General features: G+C 36.6%; 1 protein-coding gene across 1 annotated transcript in view; it reads right to left on the bottom strand.

The window, feature by feature from the left end:
- LOC107286670 (metabotropic glutamate receptor 7) overlaps nt 1-21,858 on the bottom strand; it is a 284,502-nt gene that overhangs the window by 139,310 nt on the left and 123,334 nt on the right. Inside the window, exon 4 of the mRNA XM_029283983.1 lies at nt 3,525-3,665. Within this exon, the coding sequence (XP_029139816.1) occupies nt 3,525-3,665 (141 nt within the window). The remainder of the gene's footprint in view (nt 1-3,524; nt 3,666-21,858) is intronic.

The following is a 21,858-nucleotide window of genomic DNA, read 5'->3' as shown; positions in this document are numbered from 1 at the left end:
CCACAATTGGGGAAGAATTTGTCTTAACCCATGGCAGCACAACAGATAGCAGCTCAACCAATGCACTTCTCTTCCCATAGAAACTTTCTAGACAAGTTTGGAGGGAACCAGGATCAATTCCATCAATTCCATTTGTCACTTGGTATTAAATGTTTATGGCTGGAATTTGCCACTGATTGTACCCAAATGACTTTTGTACTCAGGCTCGGGAAGGAAACAGCTGCTAAGTGGGCAATACTATTCACTGAGGGGAATGATTCAGTGCTAGACAACTATCAAGGCTTCACGAGTAAACTTAAAGGACACTTGTGGGATCCTATACAGAGTTCACAGATTTGGAAGCTCAACCAGAGACAAGGAAGAGTAACGGCATTGTTTGTTGGAGATGTAGAGTGAAATGATTTTAGCCCTAATTGACCAGTTCAGAGAAAGGCTGGCCAATGGCCTGAGAGATAAGCTGAGACAAGGCACCTCAAATAGCCTGGAAGGGCTCTATCAATGTTGTGTAATCATACATGCCTGACTGGAAAGGTTGAAACAAGGAAGAATTGGGAAGGAGAAAAGAAACTTACAGCCTGTCATGCCTCCCAATGACCTCTTTGGAATACAACATTGGAGAACCCATGCAAAACAAGGTAGCCAGGAGATCACTGGCACCCAGAGAGAAGCAAAATAAGAGATCAAGGACTATGCTTTTATTGTAACTCCCCATAGGTCATGATCTGGCAATGTAGCCAGATCATGCCAGTAAAAGCACCAGTGATGGTCATAACAATAAGATATAAAAGTTGCAAATCAGTGAAGCATGGGACTAACAAATGTCCAGTTCAGTCCCGGACAATATCTCAGGGAAACTTTACTAGCCTCCCTTCTCAGAGCTCTGAGGAGGGGGGGGATCCACCATTTGAGGCAACTGAGAACAGCCAAGCATATTTCATTACCCCTCTTATTGTTACTTCAGATTCCAGGCAGAAGGTGGAGATTTCTGCTCTTCCTGTAGACTCTGAACTCTAATGTCTTAGATTCAGAAACAGCACAGAAACTAAAGTTGCCTACTCAAGCCATAGAAAGAAACTGACTGTTGGAAGTATTGATAGGCAGCTGCAAAAAGCAGGATGATTCCTACACATAGTTCCTCAAAGATCACACAGAGTACTTACCACTTTATGTAACTGTCTTCTTACAAGTACCCATAATCCTGGGAATATAGCAGCTTCAGCTTACTCAGTTATACGATGGAAGCAAGAAACACTTTCATTTCCCTCACCTACATTCCAACAATATCACTTGAAAGCTGACTCTCCCCCATCCCAACTCTCCCCCATCCCAACTCCATTGCAGAACAAGGGAAGACCAGCACTGCCAGAAAAATATGTACACTTTGCAGATGTATTTGGGGAGAAAGAGATAGCTGTCTCACCTTCCCCCCACCCAAATTAGGTGTGTGAGATCATTATCAAATTGAATGCAGGAATCCAAACCCCAGCAAAGAAACAGTACCCCATGTCTACATGTGAGTTAGCAATCCTCAAATAATATCTAGATACCAGACTTTCAAAGAGATTCATCCTCCCTTTCAGTTCACTAGCATTGTGCAAACAAATGCATCAGGTGAGGTGAGAGAAGTAGTCCTTCTCCATGCAGAGAAAAAGGGAAAGGGGTGTTTATTTCATCCATTACATAAACAAAGATCATGATCACATGACCACTGTTCAACACAGTTGTAACTTTGAACAATTGCTGAATAAGTGGTCATAAATCAAAGACTATTGGTATTGCATATATTTTGGGCTTGTTTTTTTTTAAAGTAGTAGTATTTGTTTACTAAATAATAATATAAATATAGTTGGTCTCACAGTCATTTAGATATTCAAACTATATTATTATTATTTAGCAATCAAGGCAAAATCTCCATGAAGACATCTAAAAAGAATCTAGTTTTAAGGGGGTTTTTTTTGCTTTCCTTAATTTCATCCAGCTATCTTTATTCTGCTTTTGCAGTTTGAGTAATCACAAGCCATCCCACCAGTTATTTTATACAAATACAGCAATTACCTTAATTTTACAGGATTATCACCTTTTAGATATCCTGCCAGATTTTGTAATCCTGAAGTCTTCCAGATTTCTGAACAATTTTTGTCTGTTTTCTACGTTGAAATGATCATGCCCTTAGAATAATCTTGCAGAAAAAAATCTGCATATTTAGACTGTATTTTTTTACCTCCAGGAAGTGCTGCTGAATTAAACATTATAGTACTTGAGTACTCATATGCTTCAAGTATCCATCTGGCCTCCAGCCAAGATAGCTACAAACAAGAAGATCAGACAAATGCATAGAAGAAAAGGTTACTCATAACTATTCATTGAACATCTTTAACCCATTCTCACTTTGGAAAACAAAAAGTGTAGATTTGCTGATACAGGAGAATATTTGTAGCTCAGAGTTGAAACGATGAGTACTTAATGCTTTCTAAGCTTGGTTGTTTTGTTGTAGACCAGGGGTGTCAAACTGCCGGCTCGCGGGCTGCATGTGACATGGTGAAACCACGCCCACCCCATTGCCGACAATGGAAAAAAAGTCACAATACATCGCGACACGTCACGTGACATTGAGAGCTTGACACCCCTATTGTAGACATTTCATTACCCAAACTAGATAACATCATCAGTGCTGGTAGGGGGTGGGATTTGCTCTCATTTTAATTTGCTCTCAACTTACCTATCCTGACATTCATTTATTGAATAGATCTCTGCCTTCAAAACACTTTCTGTTAAAAAAGAGAACAACCTAAGGTAGTAAGTTTCTTACATCACAACTCCCAGAGATCCTCTGAAGCTTGGTAGAAATGGTAATTCTTGATTTCATTGAAAATATTCAGATACATAATTGGAGAGTAGACTTATTGATTTTATTTATTCATTATATTTAAAATATCTATGCAGTTGCCCAGCTTCTATCAAACACCGGGCAGCTCCCAACCAGCCCAGCACAGTTAAAGATGCATCTTTAATGAACTGAGATCTCAGTGAATTGAAACAACATTTAATGTATGAGGTCTTTGCTTCATCCACCTGGCATATCGTTGAAAGATCAGAAATGGCCTTTAATGAAGAGAAGTTGTGCACCTGTTTGGTAGGATCATTATCACAATTACAATAAGATGCACAAGGGATATTTCAGTTTCAGGATAAGAAGATGAACCATTAGTTCATAGTCCTGTAACTATAAAGAGTGCACTATCCATACAATAACTATAAATAAACCTTGAAAAAGTACCTCCTTTTCTTGAGCCAACCCCCCCCCTTTGAATAATATCAATTATCACAAGATAAAGGGAATCAATGTATTTTAGTTAATTATTTGTCCTGTTTTTGCATGTTATATCTTTCATTTCATTTTCCTTTTTAATTCACTCCTTTTTTTCACTTTTAGTCTAGATGTGTTTCCTCGCAACAATCACACAGACATTCCCATGCAAGTCAAATAAAAAAAAATTTAAAAAGCAGAATGAGAATGAAATTACCAGTGCATTTACGATCAGTGTCTTCCTTTTTTGACCCACTAATGGTTAACTTGCAATTGAAGTTTTCTTCCCAATATTCTGCAAACCATACATTTCTTCTATTGTTTTCCAATGTGCGGGACGTAAAATAGGTATCAAATCCTAAAAAAGACAGAGAGAACAAAAGTTGTTTGTTTATAAGAAGAAGTAGAATACAAGATGAATATTTTAAGTCTGCAAGTAGGAATAAGACACAAATAGAAACGGAGTATTAGTAATTACAAGGAAGACAGAGAGGGCAGCATCCACCAAATGAACTCTTTAATACCTCACATTATCTATATACTAATGTTGAGGTTAATAGGCTCATTCCAGGTTTTACTTTGATGGGAGAGAAAGGAGAAATTTTCTGTATAGTATCCATAATTCTATGTAGAGTACTTCCGACATATGCCTTTCTTTAAATCAACAAGGCTGAATGTTATAATAAAATAGTTATGTGTGCTGAGCATACTGAGCTGGCTCACTCTAATTCATATAATTTGGAGATCTACATTAATTGATTCATAAATTCAGCTATATTTGGCCTCTGTGCATTGCTTCAGTTCTTCCCACTAAAACATCACACAAATGTTGTAACATTGCTTCTGTGTATAGCTCAGTTTATACACATGGGACAGCAATATATTAATGAAAAAAGTATGAGTCATTCCACTGAAAGCCATTTTGTTCCCCTAATGTAAGGCATAAACAGAATAAAATAACACTTTTTTTAAAACAAAATCACAATTTTAGCAAATTACCTTCAACTGCCAACTCACACATTTTAAAAGAGTAACCCTATAAGCCAAATCACAGACTTTCACCGGCTTTTATTCTATAGGATCCAAACTGGGTCGGTCACTGGGACCAGAGTTTTAGTCTTCCAAGCTCTTGGACTCATGCCAGAACCCATGCTCAGGGAACTTCTCTCTAGTGCAGTGGTGGCGAACCTATGGCACGGGTGCCAGAGGCGGCACTCAGAGCCCTCTCTGTGGGCACGCGCGCCGTTGCCCCAGTCCTAGGCCTTCAGCTGGGTTTTATAAAACCTTTTCACTTTAGGCCCCCGCTGCCGTGTGCAAAAAAAAAAAAGGTTCAATCAATCAGTCAATTTCAACTTCTCGCAGGGGAAAAAAAGAACTTGCAAAGTTGGAATTGATTGATTGAACTTTTTAGTCCCACCCAGTCTGCCGTTACCACCGCAACCATGCCCACCCAATGGGCCACACCCAGCCAATTGGCCACACCCAGCCAATTGGCCACACCGGCACCCAACGATGCATAAGTGGGTTTTGGGTTGCAGTTTGGGCACTTGGTCTCTAAAAGGTTCGCCATCACTGCTCTAGTGGATATGTCCAGTTTTTATTCTCTTGGCATTGCATTATGAGTAGATGATTTGTGTGTGAAAAATCATGTGGTCTGTATTCCTTTAGCTTCTGCTGTTTTGTTTACAGAACAGGAGTAGAAGCAGCTTCAGAGCAATGCAGAGAACCATTGTAATAAATCAATAGATGCAGCAGCTAAATCCTAGCCATACATTCTGAATGCTGACCTTTGTACCCAAGGCATATAAAGCTCTCAGGAGAAGAGGGCTTAGAGAGGGGGGGNTCTCTCTCTCTCTCTGTCTCTCTCTGTCTCTCTCTGAGCACATACACACATGTGTGTGTTCCTTACTCTCACATTAATGAAATAACTTATGCACCTGCTTGATTATGCCATTTGGAGAAGTGTACGTTGGATCACACAGCACGGACTATATAAGTTGATCAAAGTTTTGGGAAGTCATTGATACAAAACCCAAATCATAAATAATGAATAGTTAAAATTATTGGGGTTGATAAAAATGAGGACCCAGATTGTTGGGGACAATATGTTGATTCTGTAAATTGCTTAGAAAATGCTGTAAAGCACTATGAAGCTGTGTATAAGTCTAAATGCTATTTGTCAAGGTTCTGACTAATGAAAGCGAATAAAGTAGAACTCTGAGGCTTGAGAATTCCTCAAAGAACATATTTATTGGATACATAATATTGGCACGATCAAAAGTGAAACCAACTCTAAACTTTCCCCCAGAGATTCAAAGTAATTAAATGTAACAATTCCCTCCCTTTTATTATGCTACTGATCACATTTTCCAATAAACGCATTTGGCGGTCTTCCTGACAGTTCTCTCCGCCTTCAGGGTCTGATGAGAATGTTTCTTTCTAGGTTTAGTCTAATAAAAGTAAAAACAACTTGACCCCCCTTCTCTTTATGTGGCAACTGAGAATGAATGACAAAGATAGCATCATGTTCATTGCAGAAGTTGACAGTTGGACCCCCCCCTAAAGAAAAAGAAGTTCCTGCAAAACAAGTATAGATACATTAGGGATCTTTCCATCAGTTATGTACTGGAGGCTCTCTGGGCTTCTGGGGGTGCTTATCATGAAACTTTCCTTTACTTCACTACTTTTAACCCAGGTAGCCTCTGACAAGGGATACCCCTTCCACTGCACTAGATACCGTAACTTCCATTTATGCAATCTAGAATCAAGGATGCATTTTATTTGATAGTGGATCTCCCCTTCTACTAGAATGGGAGCTGGTGCTTTACAAGGGATTGGTCTCAAGGTTGAATCTGTCACTGGTTTTAGTAAACTACAGTGGAATACTGGATGAACCTTTCCAAAAGCCGAGGAAGCCTAAGCTCAACTGTGACAGGATTTATGATTCTTACTATGGGGAAAGGGCCAATAAATTTTGGTCCCAACTTTTTACAGGGTAGCTTTAATCTTAGATATTTAGTCGAGAAATAGACTTGCTCTCCGACATGAAATGTTTTTTGAGGAGATTGCCACTTGTCGGCTTGTTCCTTGTAGATTTTAGCCGCTTGGTTTAAACCCTGCCTGACATTTGGCCAAGTGCTCTGTAATGATATCATCCATTCGGTCAAGGTCTGTGAGGAGGGGGGCTCTTGAGGATATTCAGGCATGGGAACAAATTCCCTGCCGTAGGTACTTTAAAAGGAGTAAGTCCAATACTGCTATGCACGGTATTGTTGTAGGCCACTTCAGCAAATGGCAGGAGGTCTGCACAGTTAGTCTGCTAATAGTTGGCATAGTATCTTAGGTACTGCTTCACCATTGTGTTTGCTCGTTCAGCAGCTCCATTCATACTCAGAAGAAATGCCAAGGAAAGACCTTGGGTCAACCCAATCAGTTTCATGAACTCCCTCCAGAATTTTGTTGTAAATTGAACCCCTCCCTGTCTGATATAATCCTTTTTGGGGCTCCATGGAGCTGGTAGATGTGCTTCAGGAACAGCTTGGCAAATTTCTGGGCAGAAGGAAGTCCAGGTCAGGCTACAAAATGAGCTTGCTTTGAAAAATAATCAATAACAGTCCAAATCATTGTATTCCTACTTTTCTTGGGAAGTTCTACAATAAAGTCCATTGCTATCTCTTCCCAAGGTTGGGAAAGGTCTTCTACTTATTGTAATAATCCAGGGAGGTTACCGGGGCATTTTTTCATGGATGCACAGGTTGCACAGCTCTTAACAAACTTTCTTTTTTTATTTTTTTTTATTTTTATTAACATTTTCCTTTATACAGTACATATTCAGCAGACTATGTCATTTTTATATACTATGGATCTACATTCTATACAATATATACAATATGTACATTCAATCTAACCCACAATAACCTAATTTATACAATAACCTTATGTATATTTCCAATTTTTGTTTCTATTGTCTATCCAATTATACCAATTTTCCCAAACCGCATAAAATTCCGAATCATCTTTTTCTTTTAATTCTAAGGTGAGTTTGTCCATCTCGGCATATTCATAAATTTTCTGAATAATCAACCCCTCTGGTGGTATATTGCGTTCCTTCCAATATTGCGTGAATGCAATTCTTGCCGCAGTTAGTATATGTAAAATCAGATATCTTATTTTCTTATCAAATTTCTTTTTAAGTATTCCCAAGAGAAATGTTTCCAGATTTAATTCGATTTGACATTTTGTTAAGTCTTGTAGCCACCCTTGTATTTTAATCCAATATTTTTTCGCTTCACGGCATAGCCACCAAGCATGAAAGAAGGTACCTTGACGATAATTACATTTCCAACAATTTGGGCTTTGGTTCAAACTTTCAATGTCCTTCTTCATCCCTGGCCACCAAAATTGCCTCCCCATCAGATGCAAGATTTTCAGGAACCCAAAATGACCAGCTTGCTTAGCATCATGGGTCCATTGTAGGGCTTGGATCCTGAGAGGGCTAGGAAAGTAGAGTTTGGATCTCTTCCATGCAAATTCATGTTTGTTTATGTTTATGTTTATTTAGATTTGTATACCGCCCTATCTCCCTTACGGGACTCAGGGCGGTGAACAGGCGATAATAAAAATCACAATAAATATCTATTCTAAAATCAAATTAAATAAATAAAGGCCTGCTCTAAAATACCCCATATAAAAACCTATACTAAAACCTAATTAAGACTACACCAGGCCGGCCGCACGAAATAGATGGGTTTTCAGGGCTCGGCGAAAAAGGCGCAGGTCCGCAGTTGTACGTAGGTCGGGGGGTAGGTCATTCCAGAGGGCAGGAGCTGCCACAGAGAAGGCTCTCCCCCTGGGGGTCGCCAGCCGGCATTGACTGGCCGACGGCACCCTAAGGAGGCCCTCTCTGTGGGAGCGGACTGGTTGAAGGGAGGTATTTGGTAGGAGGCGGTCTTGCAAATACCTAGGTCCATTGCCATGGAGCGCTTTAAAGGTTGTTACTAACACCTTGAAGCGCACCCAGAAGGCCACAGGCAGCCAGTGCAGCTCACGCAGGAGAGGTGTCTCCTCTATAGGTTAATACCTGTCTGTTGGTTCTGAACCATGGGTCAGACTTTAACTTGTCTTTGAGCTGCTGGGTTATGCACCTGTCAGGACTGGTGGGTTATTTTTGAGCTTGGTGCCTAGTAGTCACTTGAGAAGCCCTTTGTGGTGGGGGAATGATGGCAACCTGACCCCCCATTTTCTTTATGTGGCAACTGAGAACAAATGACAAAGATGGTGTCAGCTAGGTTCATTGCAGAAGTTGACACTATTGCTATGGTGTGACCACAGTTTTTGTTTTCTTTAGGAAATGTAGTACTGTTCAGGTAGAAATAGAAAAAGGAAACTACATTTTTAATAACAAGAGGTAGTCTTCATTTATTTTAGGCTTCATTCTGTATTTTGATGATTCAATCCTAAATATTTACGAAAAGGCAAATTAATCTGGTAAAGAGGAAATGTGATCAGGTCAACTAAAACTGTTCACTAGGTGACAGCAATGCATATTTGATGTCCAGAACTCATTATGCCAATTTGACTGGAAATCAGGCACACATAAGGAGGCAATGGTTAAATCCTGTTCAATTTTCTGCTTGTTCCTCTATAACTTCCCAGACAAGAGAAGTAAGCAACCATGTCAAGGAATAAAAAGAGACAAGGAGTACATAGAACTGGAGGAACAGAAGAACACAGCTATACAAATGAAAATATACTCCTTTTGGGATTCAGCCAAATAGTAATATTTTCTTCAACATGACAATCCTTCCCTTCCCTTCAAATGAAAAACACATTTGCCAAATGCCTCCATGTTGTTCCAAAAATATTGAAAGTAAGCAAGAGGGTTTTCAGAACAATGCATGTATACTTGGATTAGAATGATTAGTAGAACCATGATAAATTTTTACTTTAGTTTCATAAAAAAACATTGTAATCAGCCTACTAATGTTTGCTTAATTAGCCAAACCAGCAATAATATTAACACTCAAAAGCTTCTTTTTGTTGACAATATAAATACCCTACATATTCTCATTCATGAAATATTGGCTTCTTTTTGGCATAGCACACTTAATATTTTCTTCGTTATCCACACATGAAAATCTTTTGAATTAAAGTCATGCAAGCCATTTTATGTTCGTTATCATTAAAAAAAGGTGTCTTTCAGGTCATGAAAACTGAAAAAAATAATTTGCTTATTCTGTACAGGTAATCCTTGACTTATAACAGTTCATTTAGTGACCATTCAAAGTTACAACGGGACTGAAAAAAGTGATTTATGACCATTTTTCACAGTTACAACCTTTGAAGTATCACCATGATCGTATGATCAAAATTCAGACGCTTAGCAAGTAGTTCATGTTTATGACTGTAACCGTGTCATGTGATCGGTGACCCTCTGACAAGCAAAGTCAATGGGGAAGCTAGATTCACTTAACAACCATGTTACTAACTTATCAACTGCAGTGATTCACTTAACAAATGAGGTAAACGTCGTAAAATGGGGCAAAACTCAAAATGACTCACTTAACAACATAATTTTGGGCTCAGTTGTGGTCATAAGGTGAGGACTGCATTCCAAAAGCTGTTCTAAATGAAAAGGCCACCAGTGATTATATAAAATGAATTCATGGTGATATGTTTTTGGTTTGTTCTGTTTCAAGTGTAGGTAAACTAGTGTTAATATGATTGTCTGATTACATACGGACAACTTTCTGTCTACCATAATCTTTCTATTTCAACATGTATGTTTCCCATTAAGCATAGAAGGAACTGGAGATATTTGAAGAATCTGATTCTTTTAAGTACTAGTACAAGCTGCCTTGAAACACATCTCCTAAACTAAAGCATAAATCAGAATAGATTTTGTAATTCTAAAAATGTTTTTCTGCCCAAAACCATACTAAAATGCATTTGATTTCAATATGAATTTTAATATGGATTATATAACTCTCATATTATATGCAAGCAGCATTTATTCATCTAAAAGTATTATAAATTGCCTTCCGGGAAACTTAAACCTTTAGTCATAAAAAAGTTATACTAACACAAACATTTTACTTCAAATGTTATAAAAGAAGGTGATGACAAATTATTTTTTTAGTCACTGTTACCTTAGAGAATAGATATGTAGCACACTGATGATATAATGATCTATGTTTCTGGACCTTTCACTACACAACTTTCTTATATCCACAATATTGCAAAATATAATTTAAAGCATTTGCAGTATGTATCACTATATGGAAAGACATTAACTATAATATTTCTTTCCAAAGTGTATTGTCATGTATTGTAAATGCAGTTGTCAAAATTGTCTTGAAACCAAAATTAAACTATAGATAGACAAGATAAGATCTTATGGTATATCTTAAGGAACCTGCAAATTCCTACCATAAATCTAATGTCCAAATCATTTTGAACATTCTTAGAAGAGTCCAATTAACACATTTAATATTTACGGATCTGTTTCAAAATCATGTTATGTGTTACATTTTTAACACCTAGAGCCATAGATTCTCAAAATTGGATATTTCAGTTCTTGATTCCACTATTCAGATAAATAATTAAGTTTTTATTTTTTGTTTAATTGCTTATAAAATTTGATTGTCAATTTCTTTTCAAGCAATGCATCCTGAAATTACATGTACCTCAAGAGCCATCAAAAATAAGGAAGATAACCTTGGCAGAAATAGGCCAGATACGTTATCAAAGAGAGAAATGAAAAATATTGCTTAAGTCCAAAACAAAAAGGCCACATGCATGAAAGATTCAGATAGACACCTTCTTAATTCATATTAGTATCAGTGGGGGAGAAGGGAGAAGTAAAACAGAGACAGATTTGCAATAGTCTATTACTATAGCTAACGTTACTAAGCATAATTTTGAGCCTTTCTGTGAAGATGATTTCTTGATTTGGCCTACACAAAGGGGTTCTTAACAGCTTCTAAAGCAGCTGGACCATACTGTTCACTTAGTATATATATTTATTTATTTATTGTTAAATGAATGTTTTAAATACATCATATTCCAAATCTCCAAAATCTTGTTTAATCATTAGAAGATTAAACAAGATTTTGGAGATTTGGAATATGATTAGAAGTCAGCTAGTCTAAAGGGAACTCTCCAAGTATCCCAATTTAAAAAAAAATCTTCCCTTGTTATTTTCAATTTCAGTTATTCTACACTGTCAATTTCTCATGTGATTTGGGATAAGACATAACCTCTTATCTATTAATGACCAAATAGTCCTTGCATTTTCTAAGACTGAAAGTGAAAACCCTGTTTAATATATCTGACCCTAAAACCTCCTAACATTTCAGAAGAGTTATATACACTACTTTTCCAAGTAGTAAGAGTGAAATGTTAATTAAGTCTTGCTGCAAAATAATACCTATGTTAAATATAAGGCCAGTGATACAACTGAAAATCTATATCATGAAGTAATCTCAATCTGGCCAAGAGCAGTTGAGGGTTTTTAGTCTGCTGTAATTCACTTCAATATATTTGTCCGTTAAAGTATCTAATAGAGATTAAGATTGGAATCCCTCTTACAATACACATTAATATTGATGTAATATTCATTTTAATAGCACTAATCTTTCCCCAGACACTTAATAGAAATGTTAACCATTGAGTTATGTTTATTGAAGTTGTACCTACTTATTTAGATGCTTAATACAACTTGTTATGATGTATTTTGAGAAAGATTTCTCAATACCTCAGTATTTTATAGAGTCTGTACAAATTTTAATTCTTTATTCTATTGTTAATTTACCCCTGGGAATAAAAAAGGGGTGAAAAAGAAACTCAGTATAATACAATGGTTCTGTTTGATTAACAGGGGGCAGAAGAACACTCACACAGACTTTCAAGATTCTATTATCCACTAACAATAAAGGAAACATCCAGTAGTACTTATATTATGCATTCTATGACATATCAGGAATCTAGAAAAGTCATTTGATATGATTATATGATTGATACAAGAAGGGGAAACAACTGAGATATAATTGCATGGCTAAGGGCTAACTGGAAGAGATTATCCAAGTTAAGATAAAATAGTTTCCAAATTATGATCTTGAACATATGCCCGCCATTACTAAAGGAGAGCATCAGGAATTGCTATGAAATAGTGAACTTCATAGCACTACTGAAATCAAACAAGTTGATAAGGATGAATATTAAAATAGAATACCCAAATACCAAGAAACAGGAACTATCAAACAAAGAATTACAGAGCACTGTTAGAAGAGAAAAAAAGTTGTATTGTGATATGATAAAGCTATCAAAATAGACTGGGAAAAATAAAGAAAAGTTTTCCTGAAGAGCATCAAACTCTGAAAAAGTTTCCAATCTCAAATTGGTAGGTGAATGGATGCCAATGGACAAATAATAATTGATTGAAAGAGAAAGAGAAAGAGGAAGAAAAAGAGGAAGGAAGGAAGGAAGGAAGGAAAAAGGAAGGAAGGAAGGAAGGAAGGAAGGAAGGAAGGAAGGAAGGAAGGAAGGAAGGAAGGAAGGAAGGAAGGAAGGAAGGAAGGAAGGAAGGAAGGAAGGAAGATTGTAAAACTTTATATGTTGTAATGGAATGTGTGGATGACATTGTGAACTAGGGGAAGAGATACTGCTATCAGACAAAGGAGGCAGAATTCCCTAGTGGTTTAATAGGAAGAGAAATGTAGGATCTGCCTTAATTAATCATTAAGGTTGATAGAGTACTTTCAAATTTGCAAGATTCTGTTAATACAAAGCCTTATAATAAAGTAAGAATTAATTCATTTAGTATTATTTCCTGTCAGGCTTACCTGAGGAGACTGACAGCTGCCTATCTCATAAGAAGTGACTCTGGGCAGCATATACAAAAAAAAAAAAAAAAAAAAAAAAAAAAAAAAAAAGAAAAGTACAAAATAATGGACAGTCATGTATAAAACACACACACAGGATTTGTTTACTAACAGAATCACCTCAGGCTCTCACCAGTTTCCTGAGACTCCCCTCAGACTTGATGATAAAGCTGGGTCTTGAAGGAATACAATAGCAATAGTCCCAGCTGATACCTAAAGGCCAACTTAATGCTAAGGAGCTCACATCTGGTCACTTATGGATCAGCACCCCTGAAAATCCTAAGAGATTCCTGAAGGATCCATGCCTGCCCTGGAGTCTCAGCTGATACCATCCCAGCTGAGCCCATCTCCAAAAGGGCCACCATCCCTCCTTCTGAGTCCAGCCAGGTCTCGGTGATATATGCCAGGTCAGTCCTTTTATTGATGATTAAGTTGTAAAGGAGGAAAGATTTATTACAGCAGCCAGAAACTGGGGCTTCTGAAGTTCTGCTGACTGGGTAGAGAAACATCTGTGAAATATTTCAGAAGTGTTCTTAATAGGGTGATAAAAATTAATCAGAGCAATAATTACAGTAACTATCTTTACCATTAAAATAAAATAAAATATCTTTCACTTTTGGAGTGTTCATACCTTAAATCAAATTTTAAATGGTTGTTAAAGATATTAGCTACCTCACATATTTTTATGGAGTATCCATTAATAAAAGTGTACCCATCCAGTTCCCAACCCCTCAAAAAGAGCTGCTCATTAGGTAGATTATATGTTTCTTGCAAAATAGTAATACCTGGCTGCAGTTTTTCCAGTTACAAATTTGTCCTTTCAAAAAAACTGAGTCCATTTATGTTTCAGCTGACTACTTTATCATGTCACCTTGTAGATGAAATATAAAATATTTCTCAAGGTAGGTTTCTTGACATCAGAATAATATTGCAGTATAATCAGTTTAGTTGATGGTAAATGGATAAAGGAAAAAGATTAATTTTGATATAGGTTGAAAGAAAATACATATAATGCAAAAAATAAAACTAAAAAGTACCCATCCCAACTGCACGAGTGAGGAAGGAAGGAAGGAAGGAAGGAAGGAAGGAAGGAAGGAAGGAAGGAAGGAAGGAAGGAAGGAAGGAAGGAAGGAAGGAAGGACTCTGATTTTGGTCCCCCTTTCCCATTCCTCCTCTCCTGATCTCATGACTAAAAACATAGGACACCCATGTAAATTAAAACATGCAGTAAAAATATCAGTTAGGAAAAATAACAATAGATATTATTTGTAAAAAATATATGCTAAAAACAAACTTGTTATACTCATCAGGTAAATGCAGAAATTATAAAAATTTCATAGTGGCTGAAGGGCGTGTAATTTTTTTAAACCTTATCTCCAATAGAGAGATAAAGATTGTTGGATAGAAGAAAAAGATGTTTAATTTTCTTGCTAGGGTACATGCTGAACTGAAGTGTTTCCTTTGGTAAAGAACATGTAAAGAAAGATGTGGATAAATCATGATTTTATGTCCACAATTTTATTTAGTATTTCAATTCAGTAGCTTGTTTTGAAGGTTATAAAGAGTTGTCGCTGGCACTCAATTTCAGAAAGTTAACTATTAAAGAACATATTTTCATGAGTGATTAATTCTTGGTATTAATCTCTAAGCATCTGTTATCTCAAGTTTAAAATCAACTAGCAATGAGAAAATTACATGAATATTGTATATTATTTTAAGTAATATAATAAAGACTTCTGCTGTTCAGGTTCCAACTGTAGACTAATTATTTTAAAATTATTTTTGCTGAATTGTCCATGTATTTTAAGTACTTCAGCTTGTAGATTTGAACTGAACCTATCATGAGATTTATTTTCTCCTAAGGTCTTTATTCTGGTTTCTTGAGAAACAATAATTATCTCCAATATTTTGAAAATATTTAATATTAAACCATATTAAATATTAAACCAAAGAGCTTGAGCTTCCATAATTTTAAAGAATACCCAAAAAGTCAACTTTGTTGATTATAGAAAGTCCTTTGATTCTGTCAATCATATCAAGCTATAGAACGTGATTAGTAAAATAAGTAAAATCTCAGAACATCTAATTGTTGTCATGTGAAGCCTCTATTCAATTCATAACAATTGCTCATTTTACAAGACACACTTTTAAAATTAATATTATACTAAGTAAGTTAAGGCAAACTGAAAGAGTTACAACATACTCAGCATTCAACTATCTTACAGTATTTATAATATATAATTTACATTATGTAATTATAATTTTCTCTCAACTAGACACCCAATACCTACTGGTCATATAATAATATTCTGTAACTAATCTTCACTAATATACAGGTGATCCTCGACTTGCAACAATTTGTTTAATAACTGTTTGAAGTTACAACAGCACTGAAAAAAGTGACTTATGACCATTTTCACACTTATGATCATTGCAAGATCCCCATGGTCATGTTATTTACATGTGGATGCTTGAAATTGGTTCATATTTATGATGGCTGCAATGTCATCAGTGTCATGTGATCACCTTTAGCAACCTTCTGACAAGCAAACTCAATAGGGAAGCCAGATGATTTAACAACTGTGTTACTAACTTAACAACTGTAGTGATCCACTTAACAAATGTGGCAAGAAAAGTCATAAAATGGGATATACTGCACTTAACAAACTTCTCACTTAGCAACACAAATTTTGGACTCAATTGTGGTCGTAGGTTGCAGACTACTTAGTTGGAAACTAATCAAGGAGAGAAGCAACCTAGAACTAAGGAGAAACTTCCTGACAGAACAATTAACCAGTGGAACAACCTGCCTCTAGAAGCGGTGAATACTCCAACACTGGAAGTTTTTAAGAAGAGACTGGACAGCCATTTGTCTGAAATGGTATAGGGTTTCCTGCCTGAGCAGGGAGTTGGATTAGATGACTTCCAAGGTCCCTTCCAACTGTACAATATTCCCTTTTGATAACTAAAGTACACAACTACAAAACTGGGGGGGGGGGCTTGAAAAGCTATAAAGCTTGCAAATAATAATAATAATAAACCATTTTGTTAGTCAATACCACAGAATTCCTTCCTCACCGCTACCTGGGCTTATCACAGCTGATTAGAGTATGATCTCTCTGATGGTATGTTTGACACTTTATTAACTTTTTTAAAAAAATATTTTATTAGTTTTCTGTCATTACAAATCATACATGCTCAGTAAACAATATGATGTCTGGGTTCATTTGTTACTCAATATTACAGCTTAGCTTTTTCAGTGTAAGTCTATTCAGTACTGCACGGTCCCACATTTTCCTTGATCCGCTCTTCTTCCAGTATTATTCTCATTTTCCCAACATTAAACAAATACAGTTCTTACTACTATCAATATATTCAAAATTAGATATACACATTTTTCTAGTGTTTATACAAATGACAATAAACTCAATTTATAACATCTTTTCTAACCAACTTATATTTCAATTGTATTTGCAATTAAAGTCTTTTTATTAAATCAATGTAGATCCTGTTTTTCAAGCTCTTATTTAAATTTAATTTCCCATCAGTATTTGAGATATCTTTCTCAGTTACTGATTTTCTCAAAGTTAGTTACATTTGGGTATTCAAAAGTTTCATTTATATAAGCCATCCTCATATTTTTATATTTCCCATATCATAAAAAGGTGCTATTCTCATTATAAAACATATCTTTCTTATTGTAAAATCTGTTTATATCTAAAAAATATTTTTAACCATCTTCAAACAAATGTTTGATTGTATAGTACCCCATCAGGTAGGTCAGATCTTCTGTTCTCTTAAGTTTAACTCTAGCCTTCTTCCTTTGCTAACTTTCCAAGTCATTGTTTTTAAATCACCAAGTAATTCTTCCTGTATTTTTTCTGGATCTTGTTTGGAATAGGAAAAACAATTTAGGTAGAGTATTTTGGGGGGAGAATTTTGCCCATTTATATTCACTAGACAACTCCCACTTTCCTTCTCCCCCAACTTCTCTTTTCATTTTTTGTCTCCCAATCTCTGATGATTCCCCTGACAGCACTAAAATCCATTTTATCAGATCTTCTTTCTTATTCTCAGGTATATTTTGAAGTCCTGAAAAATAAGGTACTTTTTCCGTTTCCAATATTATAACAAAATCTTTGAGATTTCTGTTTGCCTTTCCTCTAGTTTGTGTTCTGTTTTCTTTGTTTGTTCCTTCTTTATCATAATTTTCTGAGAGTTTTTTTTAGTTGTGAGCTTAAATTAAAGATTTGCTCATTTATATTATCCAAATTGTTTTTAATCTCATCATGGTTTCTTCTTGTGTTTTCTCTATGTGAAAAAATTGTATTTTGAGTTAATTGCAACATAAAATGCATTTCCTCCTGGAAGGTATTTGCTTTGTCTTGAGGTGTCACTCCTGCAGATCCCTGATATACCAGACTGGGGGCTTCAAATGGGATTATTAAGTGCAGTTTCCTGCCACTTTTGGTTAAATATGAGGTATCCATTTTATCTCCCCCCCTCCAGATATTCTATCAATCTTAAGGTCCACACAGCACAGTCTCATATAGTACTTATGATCTTTATGTGTAGCCTTTATAGTCCAATATATTCCCAGTTATCAATCCACCACTAAAAACAATTTGTAATGGTTCTTCTGCTCAGGGGTCCAAAAATTATCAATCAGCTAGAGTTTGCAGTCCAAAATGTTCAACCACCTAAGAACAACCCAAAAGTCTCCCCCTTACAAAAGTAGCCAGGAGTCAAAGCTTGTTTTTTTTTTGCCTCTGAAAATAGTTCTCAAGCTTAAAAGTGAAACCTCAGCAGATGTTTGTAATCCAAGAAGGTCAACAGATTTCAAAACAATTGTAGTTCTCACTCTGTGGTAGATAGTCCAATGTATTTTTCTCTGTTTCCAGCTGTTCTCTATTGAACTAAGGTTCACTGAGCATCAAAGAAACTGAATTGTTATCTATTTCTGGGCATCTTACCAGTTCACATCCACCACTAGATGTCATTGAATATTTATTTTCTCACTTTTAAAATGGAAGATTATTTTCTTGTAGTTTCACCCCAATACTTTTTCAAAGAGAAGATCTTATCAATTTTCTCAGTTTTCAGGCTTGTCCAAACTATAGTTTTATATTAGTTCCACTTCAATGTTATACATTGGTGTCCCCCATAAAAGTTAAAATGCCGCTTCCGTCTATGGAAGGATGGGGCTGTAATCCCCTTCCTTCTCATGTTTGGAGGGTTGTTGGTTTTTTTTTTTACTTTTTGGTTTTTTCCCCAGGAAATCCTGTTATGAAATAGAATAGAAAGGATCAATATTCTCACCCAGTTCCAAACACGCTGTTCACAATCTGTTCTTGTTGGTGCTTTCTTTTTTTGGTTGTCGGTAGCTTGGGCTAGCCATGGAAGTGCAGCTAGCCTTTCTCCTGCCAGTTTGGAGGCCTTTCCCCAGATCAAATGGATCAACCGCTGTCTTTCTGTGATCTATGGGGGTCCCCTCCTTCTTCATCGCCTCTCCAGAGTGACTTTAGACCCATTTAGAGTCCCCTGGCAGGATGAACTCAGCTGTGAGGTGCGGAGCCCCGCAATCCCTCGGCCACGTCACTATGATGCAAACCGGAAGTCACTTTATTAATATTTTTTTATTAATTGTACTCAATCTGACACTTTACTTTGTGTTCATTTTCTTTGGTATCTAACTTAAAAAACAGAAGTCAATATTGTTATAGATAATCCTTATTTAGTGAATGGTTCTTACAGTGACCATTCATAGTTACAACAGGAATTTAACAACCAGTTCTCATATTTATACGTTTACAAGATTGTAAAGCAAAGGAGATATGAAGTAAGATCATAATCACAATTAGTTTCACTTAGAGTCCCTCTCTGCTTAATGATCAAGTTATCATTGCTTATATCAGGACTATCTATATGACAATATATTGGAAGGAAGGGAGTGATCCATCGCTCTCATATAGTAGGCATTCTGGATTCATAATACATGCATGGGATTAATATAGTATAATCTATTTTAGACATCTCTATAGCCATGAAATCTGATTTCAGTAATCTTGAAGTAAAAAAAAAAGGTATAAATACCTTTATTCTGTTTTTTGGCCAGAATAAGCCTGAGCATTGACGGTATTTTAATTCTAGTTTAGATAAAAATCTGAAATGACTCTCTGTTAACTTATTGCAGGAACAGACAAGATTTTGTTTTTTCTACACTTTCCAAACCTATATAAAAAGCAATTTTAGTTATATATTTATACCTGCAGAGTTCTGAAGTTTAAAATAAAATCACTTGAAAAAATGCATACATTAAAAAAAAAAGAATATAAAATATATATGGAAGGAAAAGTGCATATAAAATTTAAATATTGAGGAAAATACACTATGCACCTACACAGAGACACATACCACACAATTTTTTGTGCAAACTTGAAGGAAACTGGCACAGCTTTGCCCTAATTGAATGGAATTCACTTAATGTTAGAAAGATTAAAGACTTGAGTGACATCAAATTTGATGAATGGGCTATTTCAATTAGCTGTCACACAATAACACTCATTTCCACCATTTTATTGCAACATTTAATGAGCTGCAGGATGGGAGCAAGCCGACAGTAAAAGGAAGCAGTTTATATGAATGTATGGCAGAAAAGAAGAAAAATACCCAGGGATTTGGCACACACGGTAACCCCCTTCCACTATGCTTCTACCACTATGCAGACATCTTATTCTGCTTCAAAGGGTGCTTTTTTCTGCTGGATGGCAACTGAAGTTAAACTCAAGTGAACATAGACTGGGCTGGAGCTCGTCACAGAGATAGGCATATTTATAAATACAGGTATATTTATAAACACCATCAGCTATTACAGTAGTCAAGGCACAAACCCATCAGGGAGTCTAATAGGGCAGGTTTTTCTTCTATAGCTCATTCTCTTCCCTTTTTTCTAACCTCAATCAGATCCAGAATGTCTCCTCTATATCTTCTACGCCTTGAAAACCTACTTTAAATGCCCACCCCAGATCATCTCTCACCCCAGACTAAGCTAAAAGCAGCAGGGATATGAGCAAACTCAGCCAGGAGAATTTCAATCATAATGTTCCACACAATATGAAATCATTTGGTTTGATGCTGAAATGAAAACATCCAAGCTATGTTTCGTTTCAACTGCAAACTACATGGAGTAGATAACCTGAGTTTGAAGTTTCTGGAATTCAAGCTGGGCAGCTCGGTGGACTGGCAGAGGCGGTGGCAGCGACAGGAGGGGGAAGAGAGGGGATGGTTTTACATACACGCATACACTGCTTTCACAAATGCAGCACATTTCTGCAGCCCGGTTCCAAATGGACTGAAGCCTGGCACCAGGCCGCAGACCGGGGGTTTGGGACTCCTGCCCTAAAGAACAAGTGATGTCTTGCTTTGGTTTGGTTGGACTATTTTGGAGTGTTTGAGCACATTTAAAAAGCAAAGAATTATTGCAGTTAGTCAGCCTGCTTCCTATTGCGGTGTTCATTCATCATTCCCCTCTGCATTATGTTACGCCCTGTTGTTTATGAGTTTTTTTGATGTGCCGTGAAAAATGCAAACAACTCTGGTTGGCTAGTAAAGTTGAGGAGTGTATACATTTTGTGCAGGTGCACAATTTCTGCAGAAGACATTCACAATATTTCTGGTACAAAAGACATCTTGAAATTGTTAGTTTGACCTCTTTTCTGCAGCACTTCCATTCCTCCCCTTCAGCATGTCAAGTTTTAAAAGATGAATTGTTCTGCTGAGCGAGCAAGGACAGGTACATGACTCATGATTACTATTTTGTTTTGCCAAATATACTTTACATTTAAAATGTAAATGCTGGCAACCATGCAGGGAAGGATTTATTTGTTTCCCAGGGTCGGGATTCTCTCCTGGGAAGCAGCAGTTATTTTCTTTCATTGTTCCTTTCCTTTTCTTTTCCTCTAATCTTCTCATTCCACCAGGCAGAAAGTGCAATACTTTATTTTTGTTTCTGTTTGGCAGGCAGGTAGATAATAAAAAAGCATGAGAGACAGCAGCTAAACCTTTAAATACTGGAAAGGAGAGAAGTAAGACATGTTTCTAACTATCTGCAAGGTTGAATTTAGGAGCAGACAAGATATACATGTAGAAGATGTTTATTTTGAAAAGTTTCTTAAAGTAATGTAATGATTCGGATTTATTTGCTCTCAATTCAATAGGATGTGTTTTGTGTGAGACTTGAGAAGCACAGTGTCAAATACTACTTAATCAGGGCTTTTTTTTGTCATAGAATGCCCAGAACGGAGTTCCGGCACCTTTTTGGGATGGAACCTTGTAGAGTAGGCAAGGCGGGTTGTATGACATGTGTGAGTTCCGGCACCTTTTTTTTTTTTTTAACAAAAAAAACCACTGCTAATAATTTTCTCTTGCATTCCTTCCAATTAGCCTATCCCCATGGCAAAGAAGAACATAGAATACTGTGGACCACAGTATCATGCTGCGGCGGTTGGGTGGGTTGGGAGTGGGAGGCACTGTGATGCGGTGGTTCTCCTCCTTCCTCACCGACCGTACGCAGTCTGTATTGGCAGGGGGACAGAGGTCGACCCCAAGGCCCCTAACTTGTGGGGTTCCACAGGGGTCGGTCCTCTCTCCGCTTCTGTTCAATATTTATGT

This window comes from Protobothrops mucrosquamatus, unplaced genomic scaffold (assembly GCF_001527695.2).
Source record: "Protobothrops mucrosquamatus isolate PMUCROS unplaced genomic scaffold, P.Mucros_1.0 scaffold307, whole genome shotgun sequence".
NCBI classification, from domain to species: Eukaryota; Metazoa; Chordata; class Lepidosauria; order Squamata; family Viperidae; genus Protobothrops; species Protobothrops mucrosquamatus.
This window is presented reverse-complemented; position numbering and strand designations above follow the sequence as displayed.